General features: G+C 60.6%; 1 protein-coding gene across 1 annotated transcript; it reads right to left on the minus strand.

Annotated features, from left to right (window-relative positions):
• Window positions 1-1,064: 1,064 nt before the first annotated feature.
• On the minus strand, window positions 1,065-12,600 carry CCND3 (cyclin D3). Its single transcript, XM_032133467.1, is given in 7 exon segments — window positions 1,065-1,229; window positions 1,231-1,326; window positions 3,910-4,052; window positions 4,489-4,648; window positions 10,670-10,735; window positions 10,737-10,886; window positions 12,204-12,600. Coding segments are annotated over 7 exon segments (876 nt in total). The 5' UTR covers window positions 12,402-12,600; the 3' UTR covers window positions 1,065-1,166.
• Window positions 12,601-13,267: the final 667 nt, after the last annotated feature.

Consider the following 13,267-nt stretch of genomic DNA (forward strand, 5'->3'; position numbering starts at 1 on the left):
AGCCACGGGGCCACGTGTCCAGAGGTCCCCAGGTGGCAGCAGCATCTGCCTCCCATCCCTGCGGAGTCTCCGGCTTCTCCTGGTTAATTCCACTCTGTAATGGTTTTCTCATAGAAAAGCAGCATTATTTTTTTTTTTTTTTTTTTTTTTTTGCATTTTAAAACACTTTTTATACAAAACTAACAGGATCAACAACAACAATACAAAAAATGCAGGAATTGCTTTTCCAACTCAAGTGCGCAGCAGTTTTCCACCTCTCAGGAGGCAGCTCGGATCCACGTGGATGAACACAGCCCCCCCTGTCCTGAGTGTGATCCGAATCCCTGCCCTGGAAGAGTGGAGATGCATCCCAGACTATAGCAGCACATTCAAAGGTTTTCCCTAAATCCTAGTCTGATGCCTAAGCTACCAAAGGACCACCCAGCCTCCGAGTGAGGGTCTCCCACTGCCCAGGGAGCCGGGGAAGGTGCGAAGGGAGAAAAGGCACTTTTTTGGGAAGGAGAGGAGAGCGGCATCCAGGCCCCACCCCGAGGAAACGCCAGCTCTCCTCCCTCCCCGTTTCCCAGCAGTGAACAATAAATTAAGCAGCCTCCGTGGGCCAGCGGAAAAGCCGAGGGGGACAGCACCCAAACTCCTCCCAAGGCGCGGCCGGGGAGCGCGTCCCCAAAATCCCACATCCAACAGCAAAAACAAACGAGCCCCACGGGTCCTCTCCAAGCAGAAGCAGCTGCACAACTTCCCCCAGAGCCGTGGGAACGTGGCACGAAGCGATCGGGACCGAGGGGCCACCAGGCAGCTGCTCCACGAGCCCCGTGGCCCCGCAGGAGCTGGGGGTGATGAGGATTCGGGTCCTGCAGGGCTGGATCTCTGTGATTTTTGTCCCTCACGGGGTTGGAAGTCACCATGAACACCTCAGAGAGCCGGGGAACACCAACAGAGAAACAATTCCAACTTCATCCAGGCTCCTGCTCCCCGTGCCCAGCGTTCCTGTGCCCTGGCACCACCTCGGTCACTCCCCCCTGGCCACCTGCAGCAGCTCCAAGCGCGGATCCCGCTCCACATTCCCAGCCCGGGAAGGGCCCCTCGGAGGTGCTGGATGAGCAGGGGGAATGCGGCGAGCTGGGGGTGTCCAGGGAGGGGCCAGAGCTCTCGGGAAGGGCGGCTGGTCACAGGTTGACGTCGGTGACGTCCGTGGGGGTGCTCGTGGGCTGGCTGCCCCCGTACGCCGCCCGCCTTGGCGCTGAGTTCCTGCTGGGATTGGGATGCCTGCTTCAGGCTCTCGGCTAAGGCCGCCTCGATCTGCTCCTGACAGGCCTTCAGGCAGTCCTGGAACAGGGAAACACACGGGAGGCATCAGTTCCGTGCTCCTCAGGGGTGGGAGCTTGAGGAAAAGTTCGGAGCAGCTGCTGGGCTGCGCCTCTGGCCCCCCGAACACGTGGGGAAAGGGGATTTTCTCCGTCCAGGGGCATGTCCAGCTTGTCCCTCCCCAGGCAAAGCCCCACGCTCTGGCTGGCCAGGGGAGGACCTCCCTGCTGACCCCATTCTGCAGGAATGTTTGTGTCCAGCAGCTTTCCCGAGGCACCCCGGAGCCGGGGTGTGGCTTCAGCAGCACGGCAAGGGCAGCTCTGCCAAACCTCCCAGATCCCGAAGAAACCTCCCCAGCCCCTCCAGCCCGGATTTCCCAGAGCTCGGGGCGGTCCTGCAGCAGAGCTGGGCACGGGAATTCTGCTGGGTGCCCTTGAGGCAGCGGGACCCTCCCTGACCCAAAATCCACCCTACGTCAGCAACCCCCATCCACGCCGGGAGAACGGAGCTTCTCACAAGGTTTTCACCCTCCTGTCCCCTCTGTGACACCCCCCCAGGGGACCCAGAGCAGGGGGACACGCACAGGAAGGCGCAGGGGGCTGCCAAGAGCAGCAGCACTTGCCATAAATGCAAACCCCGCTCTGGTTTTTCCCCCACGAGCTGTAAGCAGAGGAGGAAACTCCCACTCGGACACCCCACAGGCACGGCCCAGCGCAGCCCAGCCCGGTGACAGTTTGCACCTCACGGGACATTGTCACACCCCGAAATCTCTTACCAGGAATCCGCCAGCGGTTCTTAGAAACTGACAGAGGATGTGGTGAGTGAAAATAGCAACGCCCGGCTCCCCTTCCCCAGCTCCCCTTCCCCGGCTTCCCGTCAGCGCAGCCTCCTCCTGCCCTGGCGCTGCCTGCCCGAGCGCCACGGACACCCGGCCGGCCATGGGCTGTCCATCATCATGGACACCCAGCCACGGGCTGTCCATCATCATGGACACCTGGCCATGGGTTGTCCATCACCATCCCCCAGCTGTCCATCACCATGGCCAGTCTATCCCTGGGCTCTCCATCCCCATTCCCAGGCTCTCCCTCACCATGGCCACCCATCCCAGTTCTCTCCATCCCTATGGCCAGCCCATCCCAGTTCTCTCCATCCCAGTTCTCTCCATCCCTATGGCCAGCCCATCCCAGTTCTCTCCATCCCTATGGCCAGCCCATCCCAGGCTCTCCATCCCTGTGACCATCCCTGAGCTCTCCACCAGCAATTCTGGCCGAAATGCCAAGGCCAGCCTGGCCACACTCAGCCAGGCTCCCGCTGGCCACGGCACTGGCCCAGCCCTGCAGCCCCATCCCACTCAGTCCCTGCATTCCCAGCACTGCCCAGCCGGGCCTGGGAGCTGCAGGACGGGGATCGCTCCTCCAGAGGAGAAACTGAGTCACAGCCCAGGGACACCGCAGGGCCTCAGGGAGAAGCAGCAGCACCCACGGGCAGGGGAGGCCGAGCCCAGGTGCTCTCCAGGATCCCAAACGCTGTGGGACACATCCCAGGAGGAGCTGCCATAGTCCTGCCTGGGCTGGGGCTGTTTGTGCAGCACCCCACACCTGGGCAGGGGGGCGCAGCAGATGCTGGGGAGGGACAGGAGGGGACAGGAAGGACAGGAGGCTGCTGGGCTCCATTTCAGCTCCTCTCCCTCACAGAGCCCTCCCTGCTTCCCACCTGTTCCCTGCTGCAGCTCCAACCCGGAGCAGGTTGGGAGCAGGTGGCTGCACTGATTCTCTCTTTAAAAAGGCTCCGGAGAACAAAAAAATTCCATCTGCACAAAGAGATCGGGAGCCTCCTGCCCGGACAAAGCCTCATGGGCAGCCACCCCCCACTCCTGATGCAGGTCCTGTCAGGGGACTGTAACCAACCCCGGGCAGGAGAGGAGATCAAAGGGGAGAGGAAAAGCTCCTGATTGGAGTGACCTGGAGAGCCCCACAGGATCCCTGTCCCTGCTCCAAGGACGGTGGAGGGGCTGGAGAACCCCACCATCCTGATGTCCCCAAACCTGGGAGGTTCCATGCCCCAGTCCCCCCTTCTCCCTCCCCCAGCCTGGGCACCTGCAACCGGACACTGAGGGGAGCAGATGCCGAGCCCGGCGTGTCCCTGTCCCCATCCCGCCCCGCAAACCCGATCCTGCCAACACCTGCCCAGGCAGGGAACAGATCCTGCCCTTTGTGTGGCGTTTCAAAGACTCCCAGCCCACCCCGAGCCCACCCCGCTGTGCCCAGGCAGGAGCAGCCCCGGGGCTGTGTTTGGGATCGTCCCACAGCCCTTGGTTCTCCTCAAACCAGGGCAGCACCGTTTGAACAGCACAACCCCACGGCATCCCAAAGCAGCTGGGGTTGGAAGGGCCCTCTGGAGCCCATCCCTGTGCCAGGGCAGGGTCACCTGGAGCAGGCGACACATCCAGGTGGGTTTGGAATTCTCCAGAGGGGGAGACTCCACACCCTCCCCAGGCAGCTGCTCCGCTCTCCATGGAAAGCTCTTCCTCTGAGGAGAGGGAGGATTCCCAGCAGCGGTTCCGTTCCCTTTCCACTCCCGGTACCATTCCCGGTGTCCACTCACCACCTCTGTGCCTGTGATCCCGGCCAGCAGCTCCGTGATGGCCTCGCCACTGAAGCCGTTCACGGACAGGGTCAGGCCGTGGATGGCGGCGCCGATGCTGCCCGTGGCGATCATGGACGGGGGGTACATCACGAAGGTGTAGTCTGGAGCAGGACAGGGACACAAGGGCGGCAAGGAGCCGTTAGGGAGGATGCACGGGGGGTTCGGGAGCGGGATCTTCCCTGGGAAGCGCGGGAGGGCCTCACAGAGGGAAATCCTGCAGGGGCAGGGAGAAACTGGGATGGAGGAGCACGGAACAGGCTGAGCAGCAGGGCCAGGTCTGCAGGAGAAGTCCTGAGGTGGGATGGCTCCAGAAACTGAGGGAGAGGCTGAGAAAAGCTGGGATTCAACCCTGGACACCTCCCACGGGCACGGCAAGAGCCTGGCATGTGGCCCTGCCCTCCTGGCATCTTAGAGCCCCCAGGACTGCTATCCCACCTGGAACGGCTCCAATGGCAGTGAGGGCAGGCACCCAGCCCCCAAAGAGGTGGGGAGCCCATCCCAGGTGTGCCAGCACCCCGAGCCCAGCCCGGCACCCACCTGTGGCGCAGAGGGCAATGAAGGTCTGGGCGTGTTTCTTCACCAGCTCCACCTTGTCCGCGGGCAGCGGCAGCCGGTGCAGGATGTGCGCCAGGAAATCATTGGCGATCACCGACACCAGGTCCCACTTCAGCTTCTCCAGCACCAGCAGCTCCCAGTGCTGCGGGGCAGGGAGGACAGGGCGTTATGGGGTCGCTCAGGAGGCTCCAGGGCCAGCACAGGATGGGGAAGGGAAGAGGGAAGAGGGAAGAGGGAAGGAGGGGGCTGTCCCCGCTCTGTGGCCGTGGCACAATTCCAGCCAGGGGCTTCTCAGAGCTGGGAGCAGAGCTCAGAGGAGGAAACAATAAATGTGGATTCTTCTTTCCAGGGATTAGCCCTGGACACTCCTCGCATCTGCAAGGTGCTGGGACAGCCCAGGGAGGGAAAACCAGAGCAGGGAGCAGCAGGAACATTCCCAATCCCTTCCCCACTCCCAGGAGGACAGGCTGATGTCCAGGCTCCCAGAACAATCCAGCTCAAGGGTGACAGCCAGAGGGGACAGAGCTGTCTCTGGGGGCTGTGCGTGCCCCACAAACCCCAGGGCAGCAGGGAATTAATTCCCAAGGTGGGAATGCAGCTTTTTTTGGAAGAGAATTCCCCTCTTCTCCACCAAGAGAGCCTCCAGCTGTGCTCGGAGCATCCCCAGCACGGCACGGCCACCCCAACACCCGCTGGGGCTTCCCAGGTGCTGCCAATGCCTCCATCCCAGCCTGGGCTGCTCCCTCCCAGCATCCAGCAGGGATTTCTGGATCTCCAGAGCAGGCTGGGAACAGATGGTGGAAGGCTGGGAGCCCCCTGAGTTCCAGCTGGAGCTCCTGCACCTCCTGAGCCCCTCCTGGCCCTGCCAGCCCCGGGCACTGCTCCGGCCAGGGCCAGGGCCAGGGCCAGACCCTTGGCAGGGCCAGCCCCCAGCAGGCTCAGGTGGTGCCAAGGTGAACACAAGGAGGAGCCCCACTTGGAACGTCAGCACGAAAATTTGGGATGGCTGCCCTCAAATCCCGGCTTTGGCAAGGCTGGGGCAGAGGCTGAACCCAACGCAGGGGGTGACACTGCCACGGACTCTCAGCAGAGCCGGGACTTTCCCAGGATCTTTCCCTTCCCACCCCTCTCTGCAGCTCCCAATTCCCCCGCAGCCCAGCCACGGTGATTTTCCCAGCCCCTTTTCCCCTCGTGCTGCGGGTCAGCAGCAGAGATCTGGGCTGGGGGCCCCAGGGAGGCCACGGGAGGTGTCCCCAGGTCCCTCCTGGCCTGGAGCAGGGGGTGACAGGGGCCCTGCTGGGAAAGGGAAACCCCCTCAGGAGCTGAAGCTGAGGCTGCAGAGCTGGACTGGGGTTCGGGCCAGGTGTCCCCAGTTCGGGACCTCACCCCTGCCCAGCACAACATCCCCTCTTCCCCCCGAATTCAGCATTCCAGGCAGAGCTGCCAAAGAGCTCCAGAACGGATGGAATTGAGGAAGTGACACTTTTTCCTACGCTCAGATCTTCATTTTCCCCTTTTTTTTTCTCGTTGTTATCCCCCTTCCCCTTACACAACAAACCCCGCCCTGAGTTGCTCAAACGAGCAGAGCAGCGTTGCTCAACCTGCTCCAAAACCCCACCCTGGGCCCGAGCTGCCACTTGCCAGCCCCCACTTTTCCCCCCAGGAATCCGTTCCTGCCTCCCACCTCCCAGATGGATGCCAGGATTGGGAGTTTTTTTAAGCCAAATCCACGGGATAAAAGCAAGAAGGAGCCTTGGAAAAGAGCTCCAGAGCCTGAGGATCACCAAGAGCCTGGTCAAGGAAAGGATTGGGGCAGAGCGGAGGGATCCACCTTGGGAAAAGGAGGAAAGACGGGTGTGGAATGTCCCGAGTGGGAAGGGACCCCGCAGGGGACCGTGGTGGGTGCGGCCACACAGCCAAGGGTCACGGGCTCGGGCCAGTGCAGAGCTCTGTCCCCACTGTCCCTCACCTGGGAGCCTCCAGAGGGTTGGGAAAGCTGGTCCTGCAGCAGCCCGGGCACCTGGGAAGGGGCACAGGGCACCTCTGGCAGTCGCTGCCCCGAGCTGGGAGCAGGGCAGGAGCAGGGCCTGGAGCTCCCTCCTCACCCAGCAAATCCCAAAGGGATCCCTGAATCCCAGGGGAGCTCCCAGCACCTTTTATTCCCCCAGAGCCACCAGAGGCACCGACACCCTCAGGGCCGTGACAGAGCTGTCCCTGCTGGGATGTTTTGTCCCAAGGAGCTGCTGCAGACCCCAGCCGGGCCTCACCTGGGGCAGGGATGGATCCTGCCCACAGGCAAGGCCCAGCAGCAGCTCCTTCCCAGCCACAGGTTCCTCATTATCCCTCACTCCCCCTGTTCCAGGATATCCCAGTTCCCCTGAGCGGGCAGTGCCAGCCGAAGGGTGCCAGGGACTGTCCCCAACCCGCAGGATGGAGCTCAGGGAAGCCTCTCCTGCTGACCCCGGGCACTGCCCCGCTGCCAGGGCCTGGCAGAGCCTCTGGATCGCTGGATCCAGGTCGGATCTGTGGAAGGAGCAGGACAAAAGCAGCAGGGCCGGGCCAGGCCTGTGACAGCTGACGGAGCCAACATCCTCTTCCTGGCATTCCTCATGGAGTCAGCCCCTGCCTGGGGAGGGGAACAGAGGAAGAAAGTGGGAAATGTCCCTTTGTTTCTCCAGCCTGAGGAGTGAACCCTGCCCATGGAGCATCCCAGAGCCGGGAATGCATCACCTCCCTCTCCTGCCAGATCCCCAGGGCAGAGCTCCGTGGGGCTGGGAATGACAGAGCAGGGTGTGACCACCACCCCCCTCTGGAAGTGTGATCCCTCCTGGAAACAACAAAAAAAACAAAGGAGGCAGGAAAGGAAAATTCCCAGGTGAGCACAGTCCTGGTGCTGCCAGCGCCTCAGAGGGCAGGGAATGCCCGATTCCACCCGGGATGTGACAGTGGCAGTGCAGCGCCATCCAGCCCCGCCCTCGCTGCGATTCCAGCCGGGAGCAGAGTTTGGGTTCTGTCCCTGCAGGTGGGAAGGGCCCCTTTGATGCTGTCACACCCTCGGGGCCACCCCTGAGGTCACTCACAGAGGGGGGGGGAGCTGCTCCCCCACCCCTGCAGCACCAAAATCCATCTGCAGATGGAAAATGAGGGGAAAACTCCAGATTCCCATGGCCTGAGCGGAGTTCAGGATGTGAAGGGACAGGTGACAGCTCTGGGTGGAAAAACGGCCCCATCTGAGCCAGAGGAAGGGGAACACAAACGCTGGAGATTCCCAAGGGAACATCCCTGCATCCTCAACTCTTATTCCCTGATTTTTCACTCCCCACTGCTGCTCCCTTCATCATCTCCCTGCAGGCTCCTCGATTTTTTCCAGGGAAGATCTGGCCTTTGGCAAAACTGAGGGTGAACATTTCTGAGCCAAGCCACAGCAGGAGACGGAGGCGATTTCCAGCTGCTCTCCCCAAGCTCTGAGCAGCCGAACCCCCTCTCGCCCAGGGAAAATCTTCATGAAGATAAGAAAACAAAACAACAAAAAAAGAAAAATAAAGAATTAAATTAAAAAAAAAAACAACCCCAAGGTGGGTTAGAGAACGCCCTGGACGGAAATCCAACTTCCTCCGAATGGACAAATCCCTCCTTGCATCATTTCCTTCTCCCCCAGAATAACTCCAGCGAGGTTCTGTGTCCTTTCTGAAGGGCTGAGCTGGTGCCAAGCATCCCGGCCCCGAGGAGGAGGAGGAGGAGGAGGAAGCAAAGCCCCCGGGAATGTGAGCCAGCTTCCTGCGGAGCCGGGATGGCCCCGGGCCATGGGAAGGGAGGCCAGGATGCCCCATTGTCCCGGCCCTGCTGAAGAAGCTCCCCTGGCCCTGCTCTCCCCACCCTCTTCCAGGGGGTTGGGAAAGAGCAGGGGATGAGCACAGAGGGGGAAGCAGCAGCTCCCGGGTGTTGTAATCCAGATTTAACTCGCCTCAGGCCCCACAGCCAGGGTAAAATCCTTCAGATCCCTGGAAATTCCCTCTGTATCGGAGCAGGATGTGCTCCAAAAAGGGTGGAAATCCAGGGAAGAGGACTCTCCATGGGTGTTGTAATCCAGATTTAACTCCCTCAGGTCCCTCAGCCAGGGCAAATCCTTCACAGATTCCTGGATATTCCCTCAATTCCCTCTTTATTGGAGCAGGATGTGCCCCAAAAGGAGTTAAAATCCATGGAAATCCAGGGAAGATCTGTAATTTAAAATAAACTCCCTCAGGTCCCTCAGCCAGGGCAAATCCTTCACAGAGCCCTGGATATTCCACTCCACTCCCTCTATACTGGAGCAGGATGTGCCCCAAAAGGGGTTAAAATCCATGGAAATCCAGGGAAGAGGACTCTCCACGGGCTGTGGAGATCTTGAAGTGCCTCAATTCCCTCCCTCAGGGCCAGGCTGGTTCCTGATGCCTCTGCCCAGCCCTGGATAACCAGGAATAAACCCCTGCTCTGCTGAGGGCTCGCATTCCCATCAGGAAAGAAGAAAGGGATCCAGTTTGCCTGGAAAAGCCCCCAAAAAAAGCACTTTTGACCCTCCAAATAATTAATAAAATAAAGCCATTTTCATCCATATCAACCTTGGAGTCAATCAAGAAACATCCAAGAGGATCCTGGGGGGAAAAAGTGGAGGGAAGGAGAACTCCAGGACTGAGACCTGCAGGATCAGGAGTGACAAACAGGGAGCAAACGGAGTTTTCCTCCTCCATCCCCAGCTGCCAGGAGGAAGGAGCAGGGAAGATCAGCACCGTGGCACTGCCTGGCCACAGCTTCCTGCTGAAAAACCTCAGGGGAAGGAAACAAAACCGACCCTGAGCAGGCAGGAATTACCCCTGGAGCCTGGGAATGAGGGAGAATCTCCAGGGATGCTCTGCCCCGCTCCTCACCTGCTCAAGGCTGAGCTGGGAACAGCAAATCCTCACCGAAAATCACCAAAAAAATCAGAATCAAACCCAAGTGGGACCCGACTCGGTGCTGCAGGAGCCACCAGGACCGGCTGTGATGTCCCTCAGGGATGGTGACAGGACTCAGCATCCAAGGAAATGAGAGTTTCCTGTGGGCATTCCCACCCCTCACCACACTCCTCAGCTCCTGAGGGCTAATTAAGCCAATCGCCACCACTAATGACTTCAGGCACAGCGTTTCTGGAGGGGAGGGGATTTTCCCCAGCCTCTCACCGGCCCTTGGAAAAAACCAGGTTGAGCTCAGAGCTCCCCAGTTCCCAGAAGCGCCTTCGAGTCACACCTGAAAGTTCTGTGGGTTCGCTGCCCACCTGGGGCACGGATCACGCTCGGATCACCCCACCCCAAAGAAACCAGAGGTTCTGAACTCGGTGATGAGTAACCCCGAGAAGTTCTCGGAGGCTGATGGTCCCCAGGGATGCTCTGTCACCGGGGGGAGGTGACCAGTCCCTCCTGAGGCCCCAAGAAAAAGGGGTTTTCTCCCATTTCCTCCCTCGTGGCTGAGGCTGAGCTCCCAGGTTTGCATCTCGGAGCTTTTATCAGCCACCCTCAGCAAACACTTGGCCTTCCAATGCCTCAGAAGGGAACTTTCTGGATGCAGGATGGGAGAAGCGGAGGGGTAGGGCAGGAATTCCACCCATTCCCCCACCACCCTGGAGCACTGGGAAGAGGACTCTCCATGGAGATCCTGCCCAGGGATCTCGCAGTGCCTCAATTCCTCTCCCTCAGCGCCAGCCTGGTTCCTGATCCCTCTGCCCTTGGATGACCAGGAATAAACCCTGGAATAAAGACCCAGGAATAAACTTGGGGCTCCAAGTGACCTCACCAGGAGGGTCCCAGCTCAGAAACCCCCTCCCCCTGACCCATTTGGATTGATTTTTCCTGCTGCTGTGGATGTGAATCTGCCCCATTCCCCCCTTTGTGCAGCCGGGGGAAGGCAGAGCCGCCTGAGCCAGTGCTCGGAGCCTTTGAGATGCCACTGGAGTGAGAGCTCAGAGTGACAGCCCAGCGCTGGCACAGGGAACTTCCTCAACAACCAGGATGAGACAATTCTGCTTCCCAGCACGGGGAGGGTGGAAAAACCTCTGCCAGCAGGGCAAGGAGGAGGGGAAGGCAGAGGACGGGAACAGAGGTGATGCCAAGCGGGATGAGGGTGCTGGGAGGGGGCACGGGGCGGTTACCAGGAGCTCCTGGGGGGTGATGGAGTTGTCTGTGTAGATGCAGAGCTTCTCCACGGTCAGGGGCATTGGTTTCCCTCAGCTTGGAGGCCAGGAGCATGCACACAGCTCCCAGCAGCTGCAGGTGGTTCTTCTGCACGGGCACCGAGGACAGGTAACGATCCACGTAGTTCATGGCCAGCGGGAAAACCTCTTCCTCACACTTCTGCTCCTCGCACACCTGGCCGGCCCCAGAGGCAGAGACACAAGGGAAAAGGAAGTTTTGATAAGCGTGGGACTGCTCAGCACAGCTTCAGAGCTGGTGTTTCACACTTGTCAGGCATCCTCGGAGGGAAGGAGCCACAGGCATGGCCCTCATCACATCCGTGGCGTTGCACCGGCGCCTCGAGGCTTCATCTTCCTGTGGAAAGCAGCAGAGCCGAGGTGCAGCTCCAAGGAGTGCACAAATAAGACCGAAATGCCTGATTTGGCCCCGTTTCTGCTGTGCCCGGCTGGGGATGGCTGCAGCCAGCTGGGCAGCAAAGCTGCCACCCCTGCCCTGGGGGATTGGGAAGCTCTGGAGCAAAGGAGCAGCTCCAGCTGGAGAGTGGAGAGCGGGATCCAGGGCTGGCAATTCCACCTGAGCGCTCCAGGGAACCGAGGAGCATCAATGGCAGCACCCAAATCTACGCCGAGTCCTCCAAGTCCCTCCCTCAGCCACCAGCAGAGTCCAGGAGCTCCCGATTTCAGCCCTGTGCTCTTATCTGCCACCAGTATCACAACACTTGTCATATCGAACTTCCTTCTTTCGACACAACCATAAAATATTGTGGTTTCTCCTCATTCTGCAGCGAACACCACCCTTCTCCTCCCAGGCCGCGGCTGTCCCGGCCATGGGGACAATGACACGCAGATCGTGACAGCTGCCAGTGGCACCTCGCTGCCTTTAGGGCTCCGCAGGAGCGGCTTCCAAAGCGGCGTTGATCTAAGGAGCCTTCTTGAAAAGGGGATTGCGGGAACAAGAGCAACAGCAAGGGGGGAAAAGCCCTTTACAATGAAAATCTTCATTATTCCTTTGAAGAGCTTCCTGCAGCAGCGGCTGGGGGACAGGCACGACCCATCCCTGCAGAATCCCGATTTATTGAGACTCTTCCCTGCGACCCCACCGTGAGATCCCCAGCCCGAACTCCGTCCTGCAGAGAGCCACATTCATTTCTAATTTAGGGAAGTCAATAGCAGCGTTATTATTTCCCCCTTTAAGCAGCGCCTTTGCAGCCCCAGCCCCGGCTCTGCCCTGCAGGGCTGAGCCCTGCCCGGAGGTTTTGGGGGTCTCTCATGCCCTGGCTGTAGGTTCGGGGGTGGGAATCGCATCTTTTAGCACAGCCAAACTCACGGAGAGGCTGCAAAGCGCCTTCCCCACCTGCCTGCGGACCCTCCATCCCACCGGCATCACTCCCCCGCGCCTGAGACTCGAGACATCAGCGCTGGCTTGTCCCGCGGATCGTGCCCTGCAGCCCCGAGCCCCGCAGCACGGGGAAATTCCCGGTGGCTCCCGTACCTCCAGCATCCAGAAGGCCAACATCTTCCGCATGTAGGGCTGGATGTCGCGCTGCACGCACTGGAAGTAGGACACGCGCGGGCTGTAGCGCTCCTCCAGGCTCAGCAGGTTCTGCAGCACCCGCCGGTCCCCCAGCAGATGCAGGTCGCGCCCGGCGCGGGGCACGCGGGGCACGGACTCCGCGCACAGCAGCTCCATGGGGCGCGGGGATGGCTGAACGGGCGCGGAGGGGCGAGGAAGGGGGGCGGCCGAGGGGCGGACAGGGGGCTGCAGGGCAGGCAGGAAGGAAGGAGGGAAGGAGGGAAGGGGCCGCGGGCGGAGTGAGGCGCTGCAGCCACCGCCGGCTCCGCCGCGGCCGCGGGACGCCGGGAACTGGCGGCGCTCCCGGCCGCGCCCCGAGCGCCGCCGCGCGCCGGGGGGCGGGGCCGCGCTCCGCGCCAGCCAATCAGAGAGCGGCACCGCCGCGCCCGCCACGGTGAGGGGCGGGGCTATAACCGCCTCAAACCAATCAGAGGGAGGATCGCCGCAGAAGGGGCGGGGTCCCGCCGCGGTGGGCGGGGCCAGGGGCGCGCCGGCGGGACGGGCGCACGTGGGGCGCTGCTGCCATGTTGGGGGGGGACAGGGGGACACCGGGGACACACGGACACGGCGCGACCGCCCGACACCACCCACGGCACATTTCCGCCGCGTTCCCTTCGTTCCCCCCGCTCCGAGGGTCTGTCAGCCCTCTGATTTAATTTTAATTAACTTTTAATTTTAATTTTTTTTTCAGTGTTGAGTCCTAGAATTTTTTTTTTTTTTTTTTTGGGAAGTTTTTCAAGGCTGTGGAAATAATCAGCTGTGCACATGTTTGGAGCCGGGCCGTCCCGAGCCTGCTGGCTTCCAAAATTCAGCCTGGGTGCAGCTCCACGGCAGATAACAACCGCGGGGGCTGCCGAGATAAGGCTTTGTCAGCCTTGGCTGCTGCTCCCGAATAATTCACAATTGTTTGGGAACACCTTTGAAAAGTACGAAGCTGCTCAGTCATCAAAGGAATTTCAAAGTCTTTGGAATAGTTTTGCAGT

The sequence above is a fragment of the Corvus moneduloides genome, chromosome 24 (assembly GCF_009650955.1).
Source record: "Corvus moneduloides isolate bCorMon1 chromosome 24, bCorMon1.pri, whole genome shotgun sequence".
In the NCBI taxonomy this organism is placed as follows: Eukaryota; Metazoa; Chordata; class Aves; order Passeriformes; family Corvidae; genus Corvus; species Corvus moneduloides.